The 23,731-nt window shown below is 50.5% G+C and overlaps 1 protein-coding gene across 4 annotated transcripts in view; it reads right to left on the bottom strand.

Moving 5' to 3' along the window:
* ESRRB (estrogen related receptor beta) overlaps positions 1 to 23,731 on the bottom strand; it is a gene marked incomplete at both ends in the record, with an annotated part of 172,929 nt that overhangs the window by 46,379 nt on the left and 102,819 nt on the right. For 2 of the 4 annotated variants that reach the window (XM_079699497.1, XM_079699498.1), the window contains one exon: positions 5,239 to 5,648. In XM_079699497.1, the coding sequence (XP_079555623.1) occupies positions 5,239 to 5,648 (410 nt within the window). Of the gene's footprint in view, positions 1 to 5,238; positions 5,649 to 23,731 lie in introns of those variants that run through there. The other 2 variants (XM_079699499.1, XM_079699496.1) reach the window with 2 other exon arrangements.

Below are 23,731 nucleotides of genomic sequence, written 5' to 3'. Positions count from 1 at the left end.
ATAAACTATAAAGAAAAAGAATCTGAAAAAGAATATATATACACACACACACACACATATATATGTATAACTGAATCACTTTGCTGTACACTTGAAACTAACACAACACTGTAAATTAATCATACTTCAATTAAAAAATACTGACACAACTAAAAAAGGACTATCCTAATGGTCTAGGAAATGTACTTAGTGCTCAAAATAAAAATCTGAGGGACAGCAGCACATACATGCTCAAAAAATCTCCCATAACCAAGATGGAAGTGAAGGTGGTGTGCTCTGAAACGCTGCACCAAATGATGCGGAAAGTGGCCCTAGAGAAGGCAAAGACACTTTCATCAAAGAGTCATGTGAAACATTTGATAGACCTTGCCTTCCAAAATGTAAGAAAAAGTTTTTCAAAAAATAATACATGGTCTTACATAATATGACTGAAAATATGCAAGTTTAACAAAAGGGCATATTGTTGTGTTTTTTGTTTTGTTGTTGGCCACGCAGCTTGCAGCATCTTAGTTCCCCAAACAGGGATCAAACCTATGCCCCCTGCAGTGGAAGCACAGAGTCTTAACAACTGGACCTCCAGGGAAGTCCCAGAAGGGACTTTCTTTTAAGACTGGAGATACTAACAGTATTTAAATGCTGATGGAAAGAAGTCCATAGGGAGTGAGACAATGAAAGAGAGGAGATAATGGGTAGGAAGGTCTCTGGGAAGTGGTGAGGAGATGGATTCCAAGCCTGAGAAAAGCTGAGCCTGGGGTTGGAGCCACCTCTCCCCCGCACGAGTGGGTAGCAATGAAGATCTGCGCCATCAGTGAATGAGAGATGCTGCCGAGAGTGGGTAGGTCTGGTGGCAACAAGCTGAGGGAGTTCCCATCTGAGGGCCTCCACTTTCTCCATGAAACAGGAGGCAGGGTGGTTGCTGAGAGAGGGTCAGAGTTTGGGGGTATAGCTTAGCAAAGATCCCCCAGGTGGCCCCCCGAAAGGCCCCCTCATCACTGCGGTACTCATGACAAAGGTTTTCATTACTGTGGGTCAGCGTCACAGTCCAGAAGCTGGCACTAAGCCCTATGATCCAGAAGCCTGACTGTGCCAGCCACAGAAAAGGGCTCCATCTCTCAGGGGCTGACTCACATTGCCCAAATTCAGGGACCAGATGTATAAGCCCAGGATGCCTGCACGCTCAAGTACGACAAGAAATTGATCTACCCAGCCAGCATTCTGCCTAACCAGCAAGTTGGCTCCAAGCAGAAGACCAACAGGGTACCCAGATTATAATCAGAAAGATATTAATCAAATCCATTGAATGTTTAATCACAATAGGCTGTCCCAGGCTGACTCCCTTTACCTAGGGCCGGGCCTTTGCCAAAGTCAGCTTTCTTTTTCTGTGCCTCCAGGGCTGATCCATCCTCTTTTTTTTTCTAGATATGCTAGTAAAGTCAATCAGGTTGGGGGTTAGTTCCTTTGCCATGGAGCCTTTCTGTCCCTTCAGGACTGTGCCTTTTTGTCTATCTCCGAGCTCATCTGCCCTGGGTGAGTGTCATAAGCCCCAGCACTGACAGCATAGAATTGGGCAAAGTGTAATGAACACTTAACATGCATTACTAGGCATTGAGGGCTGGTGGGCTGCATCTACCTTGTTCAATGCTGAAGTGCAGGGCTGGGGGGGGTGTGTGTACAAGTTTTTACTGTAAAAAGCCAGAAAAGTGTAAATGCTTTCTGCGTTGTGGCCAGAAGGTCTCGGACAACTACTCCACCAAAGCACCAAAACAGACAATATGTAAACAAATAGGTGTGGCCCTGTTCTAATACAACTTGATTTACAAAAGCAGGAAGCCTGCCGGCAAACTGTACTTTGCCCACCACTCCCATCCCCTGCCCCCCATCCACACAGCACTAGCCCCCGGCACAGACAAGCACACAGTGAGTGCTCAATAAATATTTGTAAGCAAGGAATGGCGGTCTGGGGGCTTTCTCCTTAAGTCTATCATGACTTCTTTGTTTCCATAAGTTTCTTCCCATGTTGACGTAACCACCGAATTGGGCAGATGCAAGGGATCTAAGGAGGGAAGGGGGGGTCGTGAGCTAGCATGATTTTCAGAGCTGTCCAGGCGTTTACTTTGCGAATGGATCATTCTGTGACTAAAGGCCTTTTTTAAAATGGCCTAAATATCCTCCTTAATTGGGGAGGTGCTTAGGAGACTGCCCTGGCTGGGCTAAGGCTATGCCTGCAGGCTCGTGTGCTCTAAGCCTTAGATTCCAGCTTCTTGAGGGCAGGTACCCTGTCTCTTTCTCTCCCTGAAGCACCTTACTCAGGGAAGGGACTAAATTAATGCTCTCTTGGTTCTAAGCTGACTCTGGGGTTGTCCAATTGTAGGTCATTTGTTTCCTCTTTATATTTTCCCCATTTTTCCAAATTTCCTACAACTATTATGCTCAGAAACAACAAAATCAAAATCTTTGTTAGAACAAAACCAAAGAATTGATAAAATAACCAGAGCAATCCGTCAGCCTTAGAGTTCACTTGTCCCTGTTTCAGATAGAAACCTTTCTGGCTGGAAATGAGTAACTCTTCTTGTGACAAAGAAAAGAGAGTAGTTCAGTTCTGATCGCAATAAAGGCTGCTGTTTGTCTTTGGACTTCTAGGAAGAGATCTTTATCCTTTACGTGGCAGCAAATATCTAAGACTATTTACAAATCCTTACAAATCCTTCCTCTGGGCTCTTTATTTATTTATTAAAAAAATTTTTTTTTGGCTGTGTTGGATCTTTGTTGCTATGCACGGGCTTTCTCTAGCTGTGGCAAGCGGGGGCTACTCTTGGTTGCGGTGCACGGGGGTCTCATTGCGGTGGCTTCTCTTGTTGCGGAGCACGGGCTCTAGGCACAGGGGCTTCAGTAGTTGTGGCTCGTGGGCTCCAGAGTGCAGGCTCAGTAGCTGTGGCGCACGGGCTTACTTGCTCCACGGCATGTGGGATCTTCCCAGACCAGGGCTTGAACCCGTGTCCCCTGCATTGGCAGGAGGATTCTTAACCACTGCGCCACCAGGGAAGTCCCTTCCTGTGGGCTCTTGACTTGCAGAGGATGTTGTCAGCACCCAGGCCGCTGTTGAGGGTGTAGTAAGGTTCCTGAGTCTACACCAGACTCTGCTTTCAGAAAATTTAATCCAGAACTCTCAAGCACATTTAAGAATATGAACAGAAGAAAATGTAACTGTCTCTTAAAAAGCAATTTTTCAAAAACCGCCCTCCAAGAGTCTAAAATAGTGGCAATCTTACCAAGATTGCTTCCCAATTTGGAAAGAAAAACACTGTTATTTCAGTAGCTTAAATTGGTTTAAACATCTCATGTTTATTTGTCAATTATCCAATGATACTGATTGGATATTGGACTGGAGGTTTTCCACCCTGGTTGAGGCAGGATACTGAGAATTAATGCAGTGCTTTTGACATCTAGAGATTCCAGGGCCTCCTCCCAGACTGGGGAATGTGAAGCTGGCAGGGACCAGGATGCATCCATTCACTGTGCTGAAGGCTAGCACGGTGCCCGATACAAAAGTGCTCAATCAATATTTGCTGAGAGGAGTTGGTATCATGACTCCTTTGGGGAAAGGTATAGGGAACTGGGGCCTAGGGTTTTAGGAAAACTTACTCTTTACTTTGTACTGTTTGAATTTTTACCATGTTTATATTTTTTTAAAGGGTTCACTTAATGAATAAATTTATCTATAACTAAAACAGCTAAAATAGTTTAAATCCTGTTAAGTCAAAATAGTGATTGTACTGTTTCATTTAAATGTATGTTAATTACAAAGGCCTGCTCTGGGAGATAAAACAAATTTTGTCTGTTGTCTTAATAATATGTCCTAAGTGATATTGTGAAAGTGAAAATAAGAATTGCAAACATTTATTTAGCGCTTACTAAGTGCCAGGCAATAGTATGAGTGCTTTATAGCTATTAATGCACTTAAGCCTGTAGGCTTAAGCATGACATCATCGCACCTTACCCAAGAGCAAACTGAAGCAGAGAGAGAAACTGAGGCAGAGAAACCTTATAGCATTGAGCTATAAGGTAAGGGATGGAGCTGTGTGACCCAGGAGCCCGCCTGGCAGTTGGCCAGGACACCACACCATCTCAACTAATACAGAGAACTGGAAACATAGCCAATCCTAGTGCCCTCAATTAGTTTAATAAATAACTCGTCACAAGACATTTAAATAAATATTCGTTGAATGAACAGGCCAAGAATCATCCCAGGGAAGCTCAGCCTGCCTCTTCCAAAAGTGAAATAGGGGAGTGGCGGAAGGGAGGGCACCCTCAGACCGCCAGGCAGGACAGGGACAGGATTGGCACCCCTGGGTTTTCTCCAGTCTGGTTTGTAGTTTCTGTCCCCAGGGGTCGGCATCTGCTCATCTCAGTGACCTCCACAAGCAGGGCTTTTGGTCTATCCTAGCGTCAGGCTGGCACTTAGTAGGAGCTCACAGATACTCGACGGGACGGAACACATGAAGCAAGTGCTCCACCCATGACCTACTGTAGAAAGAATCTTGGCTAGCATGCCCAGCCATTCCTCTAGGCTGGGCCCTGCGCCATGACCTTCATAACAGCCCTGTGACGGTGGACCCATTGTTATCCCCAATTTGGGCAGGACTGACTTCATCAGAGTGAGTACCCACTGAGAGAGACAGCCACCTCATGGCCATTGGAACATGACTCAGCTGATATGCACATGCCCTCAAAGAGCGGCCCCCCGGGGATGGGACAGGATGAGTAGTGAGGGGGAGATTTCCCTTGCTCTGTGGCCCTGACTGTTTCACGATGAAGAAAATAGTCACATTCCACTTGTGCAATTAAAAAAGATAAAACCAAAAGGAGAGACCCATTACAGTTCAAGAGGTCTGGAGTTGCAGGGAAAATAGGGCTTTTTCTCCAAAAAATCAGCTTTTTAGGGACACTCATTTGACGGCGTTCCCCATCCTAGCGAGAGAGACACCTGTGCTAAGGCATTTGTGTGGATTTTCTTTGGGTCTTCTGGGGCGCCCTATCGGGGTGCATGCCATTTCAACAAAAGCCTGGGACTTAGAACCCTTGTTCAGAATCCCAAAATGAGAAAACCTGGGAGACAGAGAAGGGAGCCTCCAGAACTTGGGCTCCAGTGGCTCCCAGACCCAAGCTGGCAGCTCGCGAGAATCACCCGGTTCCCTGCCGGGCCCACACCCCGCCTGGGCCCACCCTGCTGCCACGCACCTTGGATGGTCCTCTTGAAGAAAGCCTTGCAGGCCTCGCAGGAGGCCACGCCGTAGTGGTAGCCGGAGGCTATGTCCCCGCACACGAGGCACAGGCGCTTGGGGATGGCGTTGAGCATGTACTCGCACTTGATGGCCGAGTCCTCCATGATGCCGCCGGCACAGTCCTCGTAGCCCTTGCGGCAGGGGGTGCCTCCCAGCCCGGCGCCCGCGAACATGGGCGGCGAGTCCAGACCGTTGGCGTGGGCGCCCAGGGCCAAGCCGAAGCCGCCGCTGGCGTCGGACGAGCCGCTGGGGCTGTGGTGGCTGAGGGCATCGATGCCCGAGGACGGGCTGGATGGCTCGGTCTTGATGAAGGAGCCGCAGCTGGAGACCAGGTGCCGATCGTCTGCGGACATTCTGTTCAGCAGCCTGGGGACACAGAGCGCAGGAGTCAGCTCGGAGAGGGTGCGGTGGGTGTGACGCTGTCCCCAGGAATTAGCTTTGGGCTCCGGGCACCGGGTGGGCGGGGTGGCTGGGAGGGGCCCTACGTTAAGGCATTGGTGAGATAAAATGATGGCCGAGAAGGTCAATTGGGCTGAAAAACGGCACAGCCCAGAGCAAGTTTCTGGCATTACCCACCAGAACCTTCTGAGTCCTAAAAACAAAAACTACATTTTGATTGATCAATAAACTTCAGATGAGGCCCCCCAGTCCTTTGCAAATTGCTGGTCTGAGGGTGACAAAAGTGGTAATAATTCAGGCAAAATATTTGGCCAAACTTCCGGCACAACAATAATACATTTGAAAGTCCAGGGGTGCCAGCTTCTGGACCAGACACCCTCAGTACAATGACCTGATGACCCACTTCACCTGAGCCCCGGGGGCAGCAGGTAAGCCCAAGCTTGGAGCTTCCCCCAAATGCCACCATCGCTGAGATTGGGACCAGAGATGCCAAGTCACCTGGCCAGGGCAAGAGGCAGGGCTTGTGGCCAAGGCATCCGCCAAATTGGCTGCCCTCTGGGTTTTGCCTCTGGCCCAAGGCACATCTGGTGGGTGGCTCCCAGGGCCCCTCTTTCATTCCTCTTCATAGCCCCGATCAGGCTGGCCTCCCCCTCAAGAGACTGTGCCTCAATCATGCAGCATGAGGAGGCCTTCCAACCTCAACTCCGCGCATCCCCCAGCTGTTTCTTAACCTTAAACTTCAACCTCTAAGGCCCCTGCCTCACTGTAGAGTCAAGGGAGCATTAACAGTGAGGCAGGATCACGAGGAAGGGTCATAAGACATTTCCCAGAACGAAAACCCCTCCTCCCAGAACCATGCTGAGAGGATAAGAAGGCAGGCAAAGTGCGACCCTCACACATCCCAACTCCCAGGATGAGGGGCGGGGCTTCTCTCCCGCATGAGCGAGAAGAGTGAAGGGCCGGGAAATGCATTCAGGAAAGCCCAGCTGCAGTCCATACTCAAGAGCTCTGGGCCAGCCAGGCCCTGGAGTCGGGAGGCTGGGTCAGGGTTCATCTGTCCATGTCCTGGCCTGGCTGGGTAGAGGTAAAGAGGAGGCCAAGGCAGATGCGTAAGGAGCAGGTGAAAGTTAAGAGGGAAGGGTCCTGCACAGGTTCGATCCCTGGTCCGGGAAGATCCCACATGCCGCGGAGCAACTAAGCCTGTGCGCCACAACTACTGAGCCTGTGTGCTACAACTACTGAAGCCCGTGCTCCTCAACAAGAGAAGCCACCACAATGAGAAGCCCGCGCACTGCAACAAAGAGTAGACCCCGCTCGCCACAACTAGAGAAAGCCCGTGTGCAGCAACGAAGACCCAACACAACCAAAAATAAATAAATAAATAAAATGGATTCTTTAAAAAAAAAAGAGAGAGAGGGAAGTGTCCTGGAGAACGAAAAGGGCTGGAGAGGGTGGCAATACAGCCCCATTTGTCGAAAGATGGCCCCAGTGGGGAGGGAGGGAGTGTCCCAGTGCTGGAGGGCCCACTGGAGAAGCAGCCACAGTCCAACGATGCTCAGAGGTAGCCCCTGTTTTCTGAGCAGATCACTGGGGAAAGGATTATTCACCATGTGGGGAAAGGCCTGTCTTATCACACCCACAAAGCCCACCCTCCCAACAAAACCTTGGCCACACACTTGCACCACCAAAAGCAATCTTATGATGGGGAGGGGCCTCCACTGTCCCTGGTCCCACCAGTGATTTCAGTCAATACCCCTCCCAGGGCACTGTCCCATCCATCTACACTTGAACATGTCCGGAGGCAGGGAACACATTGCCCCGCAGACAGTTCTAATCAGAAGCTGGGAGCTGCTTCTGATAAAAAGATAAAAGATACCTATAAGGATCCTACTGTCAAGAAGTTTATTATCTACTGGAATGTAGTGTTTGAAGATAGAGGCTCCCAGGTCTGTTCTGTTCCAAACTGAATATTCCTGAGTCTTCTGAGACACCTCTCCTACTAGTCCTAAGTCCCTTACGTTGGCAGAGGGTACCACACTGAATGTCTCCTCTGGTGTTTTTTTTTTTGTTTTTTTTTTTTACATCTCTGGCTGGTGCCCTGTCATGTCCCCAGCCTCCACGAGGCTACCTGCCACCCCTCCATCCACCAGAGGCTCCCTGGTGTGTTCTCAGGAAATGCCATTGGCTTGAGAAACACAAATGCACCTGTGGGTTAACTCCCCATGGTGTCTTGTGCTGGGTCTGCAGGGGGGGCGGACCAGGTGCTCTTACGTTTGTAATCCCCTCCTACTGCTGCTTTAGGCTCTGCAGTGCCCAGGAACATCCCAGGCCCACCGTGACAAACACTGCAGGGCAAGGCAGCTCCCAGACCCAAGCCCCCCATCCCACTCCTCTCCCAGGCTTGTGAGCACCCCAGAGATTTCAGGAGATACACTTGATATAAGCAGTAATTATAGCAACTGCTATTTAGTGAGCATGTGTTATATGCCACCTGCTTCAGATCTGTCCCTTGGATGTATGAGAAGCTTGTGCCCTGAGAGACGCAGCTGGGGAGCCGTACAGCCATGCCTGGTGGACAGCAGGCCACAGTTTCCCCAGCTGTATTCCCCAGACTCACGGCTCAGCCAGCCCTGAAGGACACTCAGGGCAGGCAGTGGTTTCATACCCTAAGCCACAGGTCTCCCCTCCTGCCTCTCTCCTTATTGGTTCGCAGCCTTCTTTAGTGGACTGGGCGGCCAAGACGCACCCTGTCCAGGCCGCTGCCCCCAGGCCCTGGTCAGAGACTCTAGGACTGAGAAGGAAGCAAACTTGACCCTGGCCTCAGCGTTGGCACAGAATCCAGCTACTGGTTTAGTGCCTGAGCCCCGGCTGAGGAGGGTCTGATGATTTCATCCCTGCAGGCGTCTCACTTCTGTGACCATTATTTTGGCCCCTAGAATGCCTTTTCCAGGGTGAGTCAACAGGTACTTCGGGCACCTACCACATGCTAAGTGCTAGCCAGACAGCAGGACGTGACCAGCGCAGCCCATGATGTCAAGAAGCTCATCCTCTCACCGGAAGGACAGACACGAAAGAAACACACGTGTGCAGAGCGCCAGCAAGGCAGGGGCTGGGGTTGCGGAGCACGACACGGCCAGGGCTCCCTCCGCACCCCCTGCCAAGCCCCTTTGGTCTGGCTTCATTCATTCACTCATTCATTCATATTTGCCTTCATTTTCCCTCCAGGAAACCTGCCCCCTCCTTCCACCCATCCTTGACCTCCTGGACATTGTTCCTTTATTCAAAAGCAAAATTTAAAGGAAGGACGGAGGGAAAGAAGTCCAAGAAGAGGGCAGAGAAGTGGCCAGAGGGGCTGGAGGAGAAGAGAGTGAGTCGTGGACATGCAGTGAGGAGAGCCATCGAGAGGGAGGTGGCGGCACGTCACGTGCAGCCACAAAGTCAGGGGAAGTCAGGAGTGCAGTGTCCCCTGCAGTGAACAGTCAGGATGTGGCTGGTCAGAGCAGTATCACGCATGGGGGGATGGGAGCCTCAGGGCCAGGTCTGCAGGAGGCACTGAACAGCAGACAATCCTTTCAGGGAGTTTGGCCATGTCTGGCCGAGCTCCGGGCAGAGGAGGGAGTAGGGGTGGCGGCCTCCTCGCTCACCTGTAGGCAGCACCATCCACTTGAACTTAGGGGCGGTGGTGGCAGAGAAGGAATGTTTTTGTTGTTATTGTCCATAATTTATCAGCTTCTTTGATGAGGAGGGGGTGTGTCAAGAATGTAAGGAATTTAAGAAATTTAAAAATTACTTTCCAGTTTGCCCTGGGCAATCGTGACCCCACCTACTGACCCCGTATAATTACCCACCGCTCCCCATTGCTCCCCAGAGGAGGCAATGAATTCTATGGTGACTCCATGTTACATGCTAATGGTAAAGAGCAAATCAAGATGCAAAGATTGCAATTACAAAAGATTTTTCTCAAATTCCAGTCCAATCTTCATCAGTGTCAGCCAACGTTCTGGTTGAACAGGTAGCTTCCTGGACCCAACCTCACCCAAGTCATATTTTGTACATTCAGCCCTGCAGGAGGGGCCCAGAAATCTGCATTAAAATTTTTTTTTATTTTTAATTTATTTATTTTAGGCTGTGTTAGGTCTTCGTTGCTGTGCGCGGGCTTCTCATTGCGGTGGCTTCTCTTGTTGAGGAGCACGGGCTCTAGGCACGTGGGCTTCAGTAGTTGTGGCACACGGGCTCAGTAGTTGTGACTCACGGGCTCTAGAGCGCAGGCTCAGTAGATGTGGCGCATGGGCTTAGTTGCTCCGCGGCATGTGGGATCTTCCCGGACTAGGGCTTGAACCCGTGTCCCCTGCATTGGCAGGTGAATTCTTAACCACTGCGCCACCAGGGAAAGCCCTGCATTTTTGGTTTTGCTTATTGCTTTGCTTTCAGCACCCCAGCTGTGAATCTTAGGGGAGTCAAGTTTGAATCCTACGGGAATAACACATGCAGTCAGGGGACCTGGTGGGAGTTTGCAAGGTATCTGGATGCCCTGGAAGAGAAGAGAAACGAGCCAAAGCAGTAAGAGTGGGAGGGAGGGTTGGCTGTGCAGAGGGGAAGTTTGGAGGTGGCCTCCCTCACTCCCACGCGGCCTCTCCTCACTCTGTGAAATGGGAGGTGAGGTCAGGAGATCTAGCAAAAGGAAGAAAGTTTGCAACAGCAACCGTGGGAGGAGGAGAGAACACAAATCAGGGGCATAAAGCTTTACCAGGCCCCTTAACTCACTCTGCAGGGGCAGCAACACAGGGGAGCTTTGATCTGCGTTTCTCAACCTGGGCACTACTGACATTTGGGGCCAGTAATTCTTCACTGTGGGCCATCCTGTGTGCTGCAGGACGTTTAGCAGCATCCCTGCCCTTTACCCACTAGAAGCCAGTAGCACCCCCAGCCCCAGATATGACAACCCAAACCTTCTCCAGACACTGCCAGATGCTCCCCGGGGGGCAACATCACCGCCAGTTGAGAACCACCGTCTTGGACCTTGGCGGGAAAGGGGTGGGCACACGGCCCGGGAGCTGAAGCGTGGGCACATGGTGTAGTTTGGGGCTAGAGTGATGTTACAGAGTGGAATTGGGCGCCCAAGAGCGTGGGGGTTTCCGGGGAGGCGCGGCTGAGGTACGGCAGGAAGAAGGAGCAAGGCAGCTGGAAGGATGGGAGACTGGGTCAGGGAAGATCTCGGAGGTGGAGCCTGGATGCCAAGGCCCAGGAGGATGTGGCCACGGGGTAGGTGGCTAGGATAGGCAGCAGGGAGAGCACAGCCTAGGGGTGAAGGGGAGGTGGCTAACACTTGCGCTCTGGGGAGGAGAGGGTCATGTCGAGTCCATCATCTGTGGTTGGCTGGGTCCCAGTTCCCAACTGGTCGATGACTATTGACTTTACGGGAGGGGACCGCTGCCCGATCTGAGCCGCCTTTGAAAGAGCAGTAGTCAGTGGTCGAAGCCCCTCGAGGCATCATTTTCCCTCTGATCCATCTCGTCACAGGAGCACAGCCAGAGCTGCCCTGGCCTCAATGTCACCACCATCTGATTAATGTGGGACCCCTCCCCCACCTAGGCCTGTCCCTCTTAGCGTCCAGTGTGGGACCCTTACCCCAGAGTGGCTTGACCTCCAGGGACGCCTGAGCTTACTGAGGACTCTCTGCCTCTGCTGGACATCACCTTGCTGGACAGTGAAGTGGGTTGAAGTTTTTCCAAATACAACAGAATCTTGGAAGTTCTGAAGGAAACCCAAACTCTTCAGCTATTTAGCCACGGACCTCTAGAGGAAGACAAACTCCAGGATATCAGCAAGAGACAGTCATAAATCTTTAGGATGGAACAACTATACTGCAATAAAAAAATTTTTTTAAATAAAAAGAAATAAAAATAAAAAATTTAAAAAATAAAATAAAAATCTGAGCTGGAATCCCAGGGATCTACCCCCCTCAAGGCTACCTACTGCTGGGCAGGCAGCAGAAGAGAAGCTTCTGGAGGAACAGAGGCTCCTGGAGGGAAGAGGGATGCGATGGCCTGATTAGCCTAGGGCCTGGCTTGTTGTCGTCTACTGAGTAGAGTCCATCCTACCACACGCCAGAAGCCGGATCACATGCAGAGGGGCTGCCCTCACAGCCGCCTTTTGGCTCTGTGCTGGGGTTGCCCCTGTAACAGCAGAAACAAGCCACTGAGTCACTTAACGGTTAAGAGCCATCACTCTGACGTCAGATGAGCCCTGCAGTTCACAGTAGCTGCTGACTTTGCGTTAAACAGGTCACCCTCTCTGGGCCTCAGGGTCCTCATCTGTAAAATGGGCTCCACCATAGCACCTCCTTCCTAGGGTCGTTCTGGGCGAGCAGGGGCTAATGCAGGCAAAATGTTTAGAACGTGCTAGGGCCCAGCAAGCTCTCAGCGGACAGTGGCTGCTGTTGTGATTCTCCCAGGAAGCCCCTTCCAGAAAATCCAGCAGCTGGCGGCGGCCTGTGGTTAAACCCAGCAAAGCTCTTCCCTCAGCCAAGTATAATAATTCCACAAGGAACTTGCTATTTACCAGGAAAGAAAGTAGCAGTTTAGGTGAATGAAGAGGATAAATAAGCCTGAAATGGGAATCCACTCTACAGAAGAAAAATGGTTTCTGTACACTTGAGAAACTCTTATGTATATTTCCATGATTAATTCGCTAACCAGGGGCCACTGAGCTATTCATTAAAGCAGACCCTCAGACCCTCCAGCAAGGCTTTATTTGTTATCAATCAGTCCCTCAGGCACCTGAAAGTAACACAGCTAAACTTCCTTTAAAAATATCATTAGATAATGCACAATGGGTCTTTAATGGAGGTATAGGATGGGGAGGACCATGTAGCTAAACTGACAAGGTCCCAGTATTCCTGTTGGGACATGGATCCATGGGTACTTATAACACGGGAGGGAGGGAAGAGAGGAGGGAAGGGAGGGGGAAGGAAGGAGTGGGAATGGGAAGCCAAGGATTATAATTAATCCAGTTCCATGCATCTGAGTCTATTCGTTATATATTTTTTCCTTAAACTCAGATACTTCTTTAATTCAAATTGACCTTCCCTCGGAGTGGTCTGAATCACCTGTTTTAATAAACAGTGTTTTTATCACTCCTTGTGAAATCCTGCAATGAGTATCTTTCATCAGTGGATCTATTTTTCTGGACAGACAGAGCACAGAGGGAGTCAGTGAATCATAAGTGCTCAGAGATTCTCCTGCCTGGCCTGGAGACTTTCAGATGAGGAGCTGAAGGCCCTAGAAGTCGTGACTCACTCAGAGACACTAACTAGAGAGCCAGGCTGGCTGGAGGCTGGCGGCGGGCTGGCTGGGGGCTGGCTGGGGGTGTAGAGACACGGTGGGTAGGTGACCTGCGCAGGGAAGCAGGCTGACTCAGCCCACCTTCTACCCTCCATCACCACGTCACTACTGCAGCACCGGTCCTGTGCTGGTTCGATTTTGTCTGGTCTCCTCAGGAATACTTTCCTCATATTTTCTTTCTCTCTCTCCCCTCAGGGGACCCTCTGGGACTTAAGACTACAAAATGACCTGATAGCAAACTGGCTTCAGTGAGAGCTGCCTCCCCCTGTACGCCAGAACTCAGGCAAAAATCTGTAATGAAGCATCTTGTCTTAGAAAGATTAGTCAAAACCAGGTTGATCCCAGACAACTGATTGAAATCTCTTTCCATACAAATTACGGCATGGAAAATAATGATGGGTAATTAGCGCCTTTCAATCGGGGCTTTTTATCCATGACGTCCCAGGCTGCATCCATCATCATGAGAAGTGAGAGGCTCGCCAAAGCAGGAGGGGACCACTGGAAGCGAAGTGGCTGCCACTGGACAGCTGGGAGGGCCCAGTCCCCCAGCAAAGCTCAGGCCCACAATGGGCAGCCGCTGCTGGCTCATTCTGTGGCTGTGTGTGGATTAGAAAGAGGGGCCCCCTCTGGGGAGACCAATTCGAAATTTCAGCCCTCACCTCGGTCCTCTCAAGGGAGTGTCCTCATGCAGGAGCCAAAGGTACTTGACAGCTCTTACTTTAGCCCATATGGCCAACTCTAGCCTCTGACACCACAAAGGGGTGTGTCTGGAGGAAGGACAGCTCACAACTTCAGAAGATGCCCCCAAACTCACCTCTAGTGATCTTCCTTTCAATAGCTCTTGGAGATCTGACATCTGTGCATTTATCTTAACTTGACTTGAATCTGTTTTTGTTTTTGTTTTTTATTATCTATTTATTTATTTATTTTATTTATTTTTGGCTGCATCGGGTCTTCCCTGTGGCACACAGGTTTCTCTCTAGTTGCGGCATGCGGGTTTTCTCTTCTCTAGTGGAGGCGCACGGGCTCAGTAGTTGTGGTGTGTGGGCCCAGGTGCCCTGGGGCATGTGGGATCTTAGCTCCCTGACCAGGGATTGAACCCGCATCCCCTGCACTGTAAGGTGGATTCTTCACCACTGGACCACCAGGGAAGTCCCTTGAATCTGTTTTATTTTTACCCCATATCAAGCAGTGATACAGCATAAACATCCCACCTACTGTCACTGAACAAGTTCGGCAGTTTCCAGATGGCATTTAGTCTTGGAGGAGCTGAGATGCTGGGCCGTAGAGCTGAGTGGTTGGAGCTGGACTGCCTGAGTCCGAATTCCAGTTCTGTCTCTTACAAGTTATTTAACCTTTCTGAGCCTCAGTTTCCTCATCTGTACAATAGGGATGATAATTATTATATTCATCTTATAGGGTGGTCTTGAGGGTTAGCGAGTTAATACAGAAGAGAGCTTAGAACTGTGCCTGGCAAAAGTGCTCAATAAATACATGTTAGCAGTTGTTACTAGCACCCTTTTTGGTAATGAGGAGATGGCTTCCATTCAGTCTCTAAAAAGTTCATTCCCACAGCGAGTAAGACTGTCTTGCTCCCTCTCTCCTTCCCATCATTCATCCATCCGTGCATCCGTCCATCCACCATTTAATCATGCATTTGTGTGCCTCTCTGCATGCTGGAACTTCCACTGAGGAAGTCCCTTTTCAGACAAAGGGGTTCCTTATTCAGGCACTACTAGAACCAACTACTAGAACTAACTAGCCTCTCTTCTAGGAGCTGACAACCGACTCCAGCCTCCTTTCTCTCTTATTCCTGTGTGCATGCCAAGCCCCCACAGGAATCGCCACATTCGCATGCATCTCCACCTGCTACCCAGCAGAGTCACCCAGGGCTGTGCAACTGACCCAGGCTGGGCAGTGAGTCTCTCCCGTGAGACCTTGGTGTCACGGCTGCCTCTCCAGGGACAGAGGCAGTAAGATGGACAGCTCAAGTGTGAGCGAGGTCATACTTCACACCAACGTGCAGCGAGAAAGAAGAATACGGAAGCTGGCAGCAGAGAAGGGTGCCAACCAGGGGCAGGGGCCCGGGAGCCTTAGTTGGCAGCTGCTCGGCAGCGTGGCAGCACCTCTGCTCAGGTGAGCGACGAGGCCTGACTCCCCGGTGTGGCAGCTCACACCAGGGGGTTCTGACAGCTAACCAACTGACACGCCGTCTCATTCGTTCATCCACCCGCGCCTTCCCTCCCTCATTCATCCCATTACTATTCCTTGAGTACCCACGGTGTGCCAGATACCGTTCTAGCCCTGGGGATGGTTGGTGCCCAAGGTGGACATGCTCCTGTCCTCAAGGAGTGACAGCACCATATTTCATTGACTCTAAACTACACCCTTTTTTCACTTTTTAACATCTTGGCAATCAGAACGCATCTTGAGTGGATGGCTTGCCATAGTTTAATTTAATTAGTGGTTCCAAAAATAATGGTGTCTATGATGTCATAGGTTCAATGAAATATGATAATAAGTAGAGCTGAGACTGCCACGAGGTCATCAAAAGCAGTTTCATGTTCTTTCTAGACCCAGGAAGAACACACTTCTCAGTCTCCCTTGCAGTTAGCTGTGCGCATCAACTGGGTCCTGACCAATGGAATGTGGGCAGAAGGATGTAAGGCACTCCTCCCTCTGGCCCATAAAAATCTCCCATGGCACTCCCCGCCCCCACTTCCTCCCTCTCTCTGTCCTCTGCCATCTTCAGGCCACACAAGATCCATGCAGAGGCTCCAGAAGGGGACTCCAAGGCCCTGGGGGATGGCAGAGCCACAAGTTGGAAGGAACCTGGGCCCATGAAAAACCTCATGAAAGGTGATCTGCCAAGTACCTTCACCAAAATGTTATGTGAGCAAGATGCAACCTGTCATGCTAAGCCACTGAAAAACTGAGGTTGTATGTAACAATAGCTAGTGTGACCCACCCTAACTAATACAATAAGTAAACAACCAAATAGTATAAATTCAGTTAGTGATGAGCGCTATGCAGAATGAGCAGGGCCGGGGACAGATGGCAGAGTGGAGGAGTGTCCAGACACAGTGGCCAGAGAAGGCTTCTCTGAAGGGGTGACGTTTAAACAGAAGCCCGAGGAAAAACAGATAAGGAGGCATGCAGGGAGAGCTCCGTGTTGAAGGAACAGCAGAGAGATAGGGAGAGGTAGGCGGGCAGGGCCCTCTCCCAGCCAGGGGCACTCGGACCAGGCCAGGACCTCAAAGGGCTCCTGGTCTGTCCCATAGGCTGCCTGCCTTTGCTAAAGACCCCAGTGATAAGGAGATCACTAGTTCAGGCAGCAGCTGTTTCCATCTTTGGACAACTTAGATTTTTTTTTTTTAAAGTTCTTTGTCAAGAGCCAAAATGTTTCTTCTTTCTGGAGCTTCCAGTTATAGTTTATACAGCTCTCTCCCTCAGGACCTACAGAACAAGTCTAACCCCCCACTTCCATCTGACAGCCCTCTAGATTGCTGAAGGCAGCTTCCTGCTCCCTGCTGAGCCCCGTCCTCACCAGGAGCACATCTCTTGGACCTAGAATCACTCCTCCACACATTTTGCCCTCCTCTGAGAATAGTCCATCTGCTCTGTTTACTCCTCACAGAAAGGAGCATCAGAATACAGCACAGCCTTCCAGGTGAGTTCTGACCAGTGCAGAGCAGTTCTGACACCTCTCTCGTCCTAGATACTATACTTCCGTTTTTGTTTTTTTTTCCTCTAAAGCTAGGTTTGTTTTTTAAAAAGAATTTTTTTTGATACTATACTTGTGTTGATGCAACCCCAGATGGAATTAGCGTTTAAGGCCCTTGGCTCACACAGCTGACTTCCTCTCTGCTCCTTATGCGATCACACACCTGAGTCTCTTGCATGTGTGCTGTTCCTGGATGTCGCCGCCCCCTTCTTATGTGCGTTCCTGCAGGGCAGTGTGCAGACCCAGTGAGAGGGACCACACTTCTATATGTCACCTGGTCACAGCAGTGGCCCTTTCCATGTGGCCTTATGCACAGCAGGGATGACACAGGAAGCTTGGGGCTCCCAGAATCCCTTTCTCTTCCTGACCCCGTTTTTCAGTCTTTGTGCCAATGGGCAGCCTGGGCAGATGACAAAGATACATCTTAACTCGGGTGAACAGGTGGGGACCTGACACTGCAGCCAACTGGGAACCCGCTTCTGAGCTCCATAATGGTGACGACAGAGGGCTCACTCTGCGCTGGGCACGGAACTATACGCACGAGGTCAGCGATTCCTTTCAACAACCTGTCGTCATTTTGCAGATGAAGAAACAGAGGCCAGAGGGGCTAAATATCTTGGCAGGGGTCTCACTGCCCGAAAGTGCTGGAGTGAGTTACAAAGCAAAGGGGAGTAAGTCACAACACTCCTTTGCTCCAAACAGCCAGGGACTTCCCATCACACCCCCAGGAAAGCAGGAGTCCTTTCCACAGCTGCCCACTCCCCCACGGGGTCACTCCGGGCCGGCCACACCGGCCTCCTGGCTGTTTCTGGACTAGACCGCCTGCTTCCACCTCGGGGCCTCTGCTTTCTTCTCTGTTACTCTCCACTGTCTAGGACGCTACCGGACACAACAGATGCTCAGAAAATATTTGTTGAGTGAACAAATGAAGCAGGAGGTCTGAGATTTGGGTGGGATACGAGTCCCCAAGGCCTGCCCCCCTCAGGCTGTGACAGTCACAGGCCTGAGCCACAAGATAGGGCCAGAGTCAAGGCAAGGGAGTCAGCCAGCACCTCAAGAGCAGAGGCCCAGCCAACAGTCCTGCTGAAACTTGCCCCCAGTGCCCATCAAATTCCACTCATCCTGGTGGAAAAGGCTTTGCTTATGATGTATGGATTTTTTCTTATTTATTTATATTTTTTATTTTTTTTAAGCACCTAAATGCCTGTAATGTGTTTGGAAGTAACTTAGAGAAGCTAGCGTCTCAGACCCACTTATCAAGAAATCTAGTTTTGAAATGTTAAAGAAGATATTTTAACGCAAAAGGCAATGTAACTAATGAAAACCTGTGGGAAGTGAGGTTGGAAAAAGCTTGCCTTGACTTCAGAGCCAGGACCCCGACTCTGTATAAGTGAAAAAAAGCCACTGCCTCTCCCTGCCCTCTAGAGGGGACAGAACCAGGCCCAGGCACAAGGGTTCTGGGCCCAGATCACCTGGGTTCGAAGCCTGGCTTTGTCACCTACAGACTGTACAACCGGTTGCTTTACCTCTCCATGCCTCAGTTCCTTCATCTGCAAAATGGGTAATATAAAGATACCTACCTCAGAGAAGTGTTCTGAGGATTAAATGACACAATAAATAGGAAGCACTGACACCAGCGCCTGCACATAGTAAGTGCTCAATAAACGTGAGCTGTTACTATGATTCCTCAGGTCTCTGGGATGCAGGTCCTTCCAGCCATGGCAGGTATGGTCTGACAATTTGGCTCTCAGTCGTCTCCTCTATAAACTGGATATAAGAAGAAAATGAGGAAAGGGGGAAGCAGTGGTGGGTCACTCCCAGGCTCCTTGGTTCTCCTTAATCTAGACCTTTGGGAGTGAGGGGCTGGATTCACCAGGCTTGCCCTTGGAAATGCTGTCACTTATCACGGGGACTTCTCCAGATGGGGCATTTTGACTATTGATCTGATAAATAAACAGCCTGCTGGCTCGATCAAAATGTTATTTTGCATTCCAATTACTGCTCACTAATGCAACCTTCATCCCGCCAAGATGCTGCTGGCAATGACACCAGCCCTGCCACTGGCTTGAGAGGTGGAGCCACCCCCTGCCAGTACTAAGCAAGGATTAGGGCCCTTCTCCCTGGGAAGTCACAGCCGGGGTGGGGAAGACAGCTGCTCCAGGAAAGGGGAGACAGGAGGATGACAGGAAATTGTCCTTATCCTTCATGAGGGGAGCACTGGAGGGGCAGGGGCTGCTGTCATTCCGGCCAGGAAAGGCCCTTGGGGCTGCAGGTATGCCAGACTGGGATACCCCTGGGGACCTCAGGGTCAGGCTTCAGTGCATCCACTGCCTTGTTGAGAGGCCTTGGACAAGTCACTATACTCCCTGCATCTCAGGTACTGCACTGGTAAACTGGATCCAAGAAAAACCACCCTACTTTCCTGGGTGGTTGTAAAGACTCAGTAAGAAAATAGACGTGGAAGCCCTTTAAAGGAAAAAAAAAATTAATGCTGCTGTATTATTTAACACAGTAATTATACTAAATTTCCTATCTCGTTTAGCAGGCATTTACTATGTGAGAAGTGTTTTGCGCATACAAGCTTATTTAATCCTCCCAATAATTCTGGATTTTTAGTCCTGTTTTACGGATGGGAAAATCTATGGGGGCACCGATGGTGAGCTTCACGGGCCACACAGCTTCTGTGGTTCATTGAAGGTTGAATGTTCATCCAACCTGACACCCATGGTGAGGGGTTCAGCCCCTCTGCCCAACCTGCCCCCTTCCAAAGATCAAGGACTGTCTCTGGAGCAGTGTGATGACTCCAAACAGTTACTTTTTCCCTTTCTGGGCCTGTCTGGTCTTTAAAGGTGGCAGAAGAGAAATTCTTTCCTCCTCCTAGTGGGTCTGGCTGGGGAGAGGGGCAGAGGCTACTGACAGCCAGAAAGAAGACAGCAGGTGTCATAGACCCAATGTGTATGTCCTCAGCCCAACATTCATATGTGGAAAACTAACCCCCATTGTGATGGTATTAGGGGGGCCTACGGGAGGTGACTGGGTCATAAGGGAGGAGCCCTTACAAGTGGGATCAGTGCCCCTATAAGAGAGACCACAAGGGCTTCCCTGGTGGCGCAGTGGTTGAGAGTCCGCCTGCCGATGCAGGAGACACGGGTTCGTGCCCCGGTCTGGGAAGATCCCACATGCCGCGGAGTGGCTAGGCCCGTGAGCCATGGCCGCTGAGCCTGCTCGTCCGGAGCCTGTGCTCCGCAACGGGAGAGGCCGCGACAGTGAGAGGCCCGCGTACCGCAAAAAAAAAAAAAAAAAGAGAGACCACAGAGAGCTCCCTCCCCTCCCCCCTGCACCACGTGAGGACAGAGGGAAAAGACAGCTCTCTATGAACCAGGAAGTGGCCCCTCACCAGACACCGAATCTGCCAGCACCTTGATCTGGGATTTGCCAGCCTCCAGAGCTGTAAGACATAAATTTCTGTTGTTCATAAGCCACCCAGTCTACGGTATTTTGTTATTGAATCACAAACGGACTAAGACAGCAGGTCTGAGCAGAAACTCTTCTCTGGATCACCCAGGTAGGGTGACCCATGTCCCAAGGCCAACCACCAGGGCCAAGAGGAGGAGGGAGCGGGCGAACACTCAGCCCGCTCTGTGAGACACTAAGCTTTGCAGAGATCTGAAAACCTGGGCAACACCTTGGTGACGGGGGACACGCAGAGGAGATATCACTTAGAACCAGAAGAATTGCCAGGGCCACAAGAACCAGAAGAATTGCCAGGGCCATGTCATCCTTGTGCAGAGCTACGAGGGGGCGGGGGCAGCCCGTGAGCCCCGAATGTAGAAAGTTCAAAGACGATGGAACGGGAATCTCAAATATCAAGGGAATGGCAGCCACAGGCCCCAGAGGTCCTTTTAGAAAGGACTGCCCACCCCTCCACCCTCTGTGTGCCTTGGTGGAATAGAGGGTAAATTTTGGCTGTCAGGCTTAAATGCCAAAATTGCTTTGTTCTTTGTCCTCATAGTGTGTACACACACACACATACACACACACACACACACACACACATATGCCCTCCAGCTCCCTTTTCAAGGGTGGAATTGCCATTTTGTCGTTTACATTTCAGGTTTTTAAAGAAATAATCAACAGCACAAGGGTCTTCTGAGCTCTTATTATGCCAGGCAGAAAGAGCCCAGTGACTCATAAGGCTTCTGCCCCAGCTCCAGGGCTGTGTGTTCTTGAGACAGTCACTTGCCCTGTCTGATCTCAGTCACTCCATTTCCCTTTCTGCAAAATGGAGACAGCCTAGCCATCTGCAGGAGAGGCCTGAAGACACATGACACAGGAAGTAGCACAGTGGGCCCTCTGGGGGGAAGCTGGAGCCACTGGTCCCAAGATTTCCCAGAGAAGCAGGCCCCTGTCACAAGCTTTTGGCTCATCTCAGTTTCACAGGTAATTCAAGGGTTAAAAATGAAATCACTTAAAGAAAAAAAACAAACAAACCCACATTACAAAATGAAAACACTCCCTGTACTACAAGGCCTGGGATCAATATGACATGTATAGACTGGGAATCCACAGCTCTCCAGTCTCTTGCCCTGATGTGTCCAACTAGCCAAATGCCAGTCCACCTGCCCCATAGGACAGGCCCCCCTCCTCCAGCCCCGGATCAGCAGAGCAGGGCTTCTGCACCGACATCCACCCCAGAGCTGCCTGCCCCACCCACAGGCCAGCTCAGGCCAGGCTAACACTGGGAGGAGCGCCAACACTGGGCTCTCCCAGTCCAAGTTCAAGTCTCAGCTCTGCCCCCTCCTTCCTCCATGACCTTCGGCAGTTCCTTAACGGTCTTGAGCCTCAGTTTCTTCACCTTGAAAACAGGGCTAGGGACTTCCCTGGTGGCGCAGTGGTTGAGAGTCCGCCTGCCAATGAAGAGGACACGGGTTCGTGCCCCGGTCCGGGAAGATCCCACATGCCGCGGAGCGGCTAGGCTCGTGAGCCATGGCTGCTGAACCTGCGCCTCCGGAGCCTGTGCTCCGCAACGGGAGAGGCCACAAACGTGAGAGGCCCGCGTACCGCAAAAAAAAAAAAAACAGGGCTAGGGGCTTCCCTGGTGGCGCAGTGGTTAAGAATCCGCCTGCTAATGCAGGGGAATGGGTTCGAGCCCTGGTCTGGGAAGATCCCACATGCCGCGGAGCAACTAAGCCTGTGCGCCACAACTACTGAGCCTGCGCTCTAGAGCCTGCATGCCACAACTACTGAAGCCCGCGTGCCTAGAGCCCGTGCTCTGCAACAAGAGAAGCCACCGCAACGAGAAGCCTGCGCACCGCAACGAAGACCCAACGCAGACAAATAAATAAATAAATAATTTGAAAATAAATAAATAAAATAAAACAGGGTTAAACCCATCTTGCTACCTCATGGAGTTACTGTGGGGATCAAGTCAGGATCTTATTTTCAAAAGCTTTGCAAAGTGTCAGCTTCCTACAAAGTTGTCACACCTTCCCCAACAGCCTCTTCGCTCTGGCATTTCACAACCCTGGCTCCTGGAGAGGAAGTGAACAAGGTCTTCAGGGCAATCAGTCCCAGCAGGTGTCCACCGAAATGAAAAGGAAAATGAAACCTGAATTTCTGAGCACTTAAGCAACGATCCAGTGAACCCTCACCAGGTCCCAGCGGGAGGCAACTCACGCCCACTGTAAGGGGGGAGGAACGGAGGATAGAAGGGTTCCTCAGTCCATGTCGCCTCGTGGGTCGGGGGCACAGCCAGGATTTGAACCCAGGCCCTTCCAACTCCTGCATTCCGAGCTTGACCTCAGCATTTCACAGCCTCTCAACAACATGATTTCAGATAGAAATAGAAAGTTTAAAAATGCAAAAGCAAAATACCTAGCCAGCAAGCTTCAAAGCTGTCAAGGTCATGAAAACGAAGAAAAGTCAGAGAAGCTGTCATAGACCAGAGGATATTAAGGAGACATGACAGTTGGATGCAGGGTGGGGTGGTGAGCTGGGTCCTGGAAGAGAAAAGGGGGAAATGAATGAAATCTGAACAAAGTTCACTGTTTAGTTAATAGTAGTGTCCCCATGTCATTTTCATCATTGTGACAAACGTACCATGATAACGTTGTAAGAAGTTAGTGACAGGGAAAGCTGGACAGGGGTATACAGGAACTGTCTACACTATCTTTGCAATTTTTCTGCAAAAGCAAAACTATTCTAATAAAAAGTTTTTTTAAAAACTGGAAAAAAAATGGGGACTTCCCTGGTGGCGCAGTGGTTAAGAATCCGCCTGCCAATGCAGGGGACACGTGTTCGAGCCCTGGTCCGGGAAGATCCCACATGCCACGGAGCAACTAAGCCCGTGTGCTACAGCTACTGAGCTGGCACTCTAGAACCCGTGAGCCACAACTACTGAAGCTTGCACACCTGGAGCCTGTGCTCCGCAACAAGAGATGCCACTGTAATGAGAAGCCTGCGCACCGCCATGAAGAGTAGCCCCCGCTCGCCGCAACTAGAGAAAGCCTGTGTGCAGCAACCAAGACCCAACACAGCCAAAAATAAATAAATAAATAAATAACATTTTTTAAAAACTGGAGAAAATGTAAAAGCTCCAACTTTGCCTCTTGAAGAGAAGGTGAAGAACCACGCGTGCTGACTGTCCTTAGGTGGCATCTACCTTCCCATCGTCCACTGCTCCTTCAGGGCCAGAGGCCTCCGGACAAGCCTTACTCTTCCTTGGTTCTGCTCCTTTGCACTCACACACCCGCTGGCTGCAGTGCCTTCCCCTCTCTCCACCACAAGTCACAGCCTGGCCGTACTGGTCTAGTCACACAAATGATCAAACACCAAACCAGTCACCTCAATGCCTACTGCTTTAGACTAAGAAAGTTCACCAGAAGCCAAAGGCCATATGCTTGAAATGAAACCTGTAGTGTTCACTTCAAACACACATGCGTGCACACACACACACAATGCACACACACTGCCCCACTGGAAAC

The sequence above is a fragment of the Hyperoodon ampullatus genome (assembly GCF_949752795.1).
Source record: "Hyperoodon ampullatus genome assembly, chromosome: 3".
In the NCBI taxonomy this organism is placed as follows: Eukaryota; Metazoa; Chordata; class Mammalia; order Artiodactyla; family Ziphiidae; genus Hyperoodon; species Hyperoodon ampullatus.
Note: the sequence above shows the minus strand (reverse complement) of the source record. Positions and strands in the feature narration are given on the sequence as shown.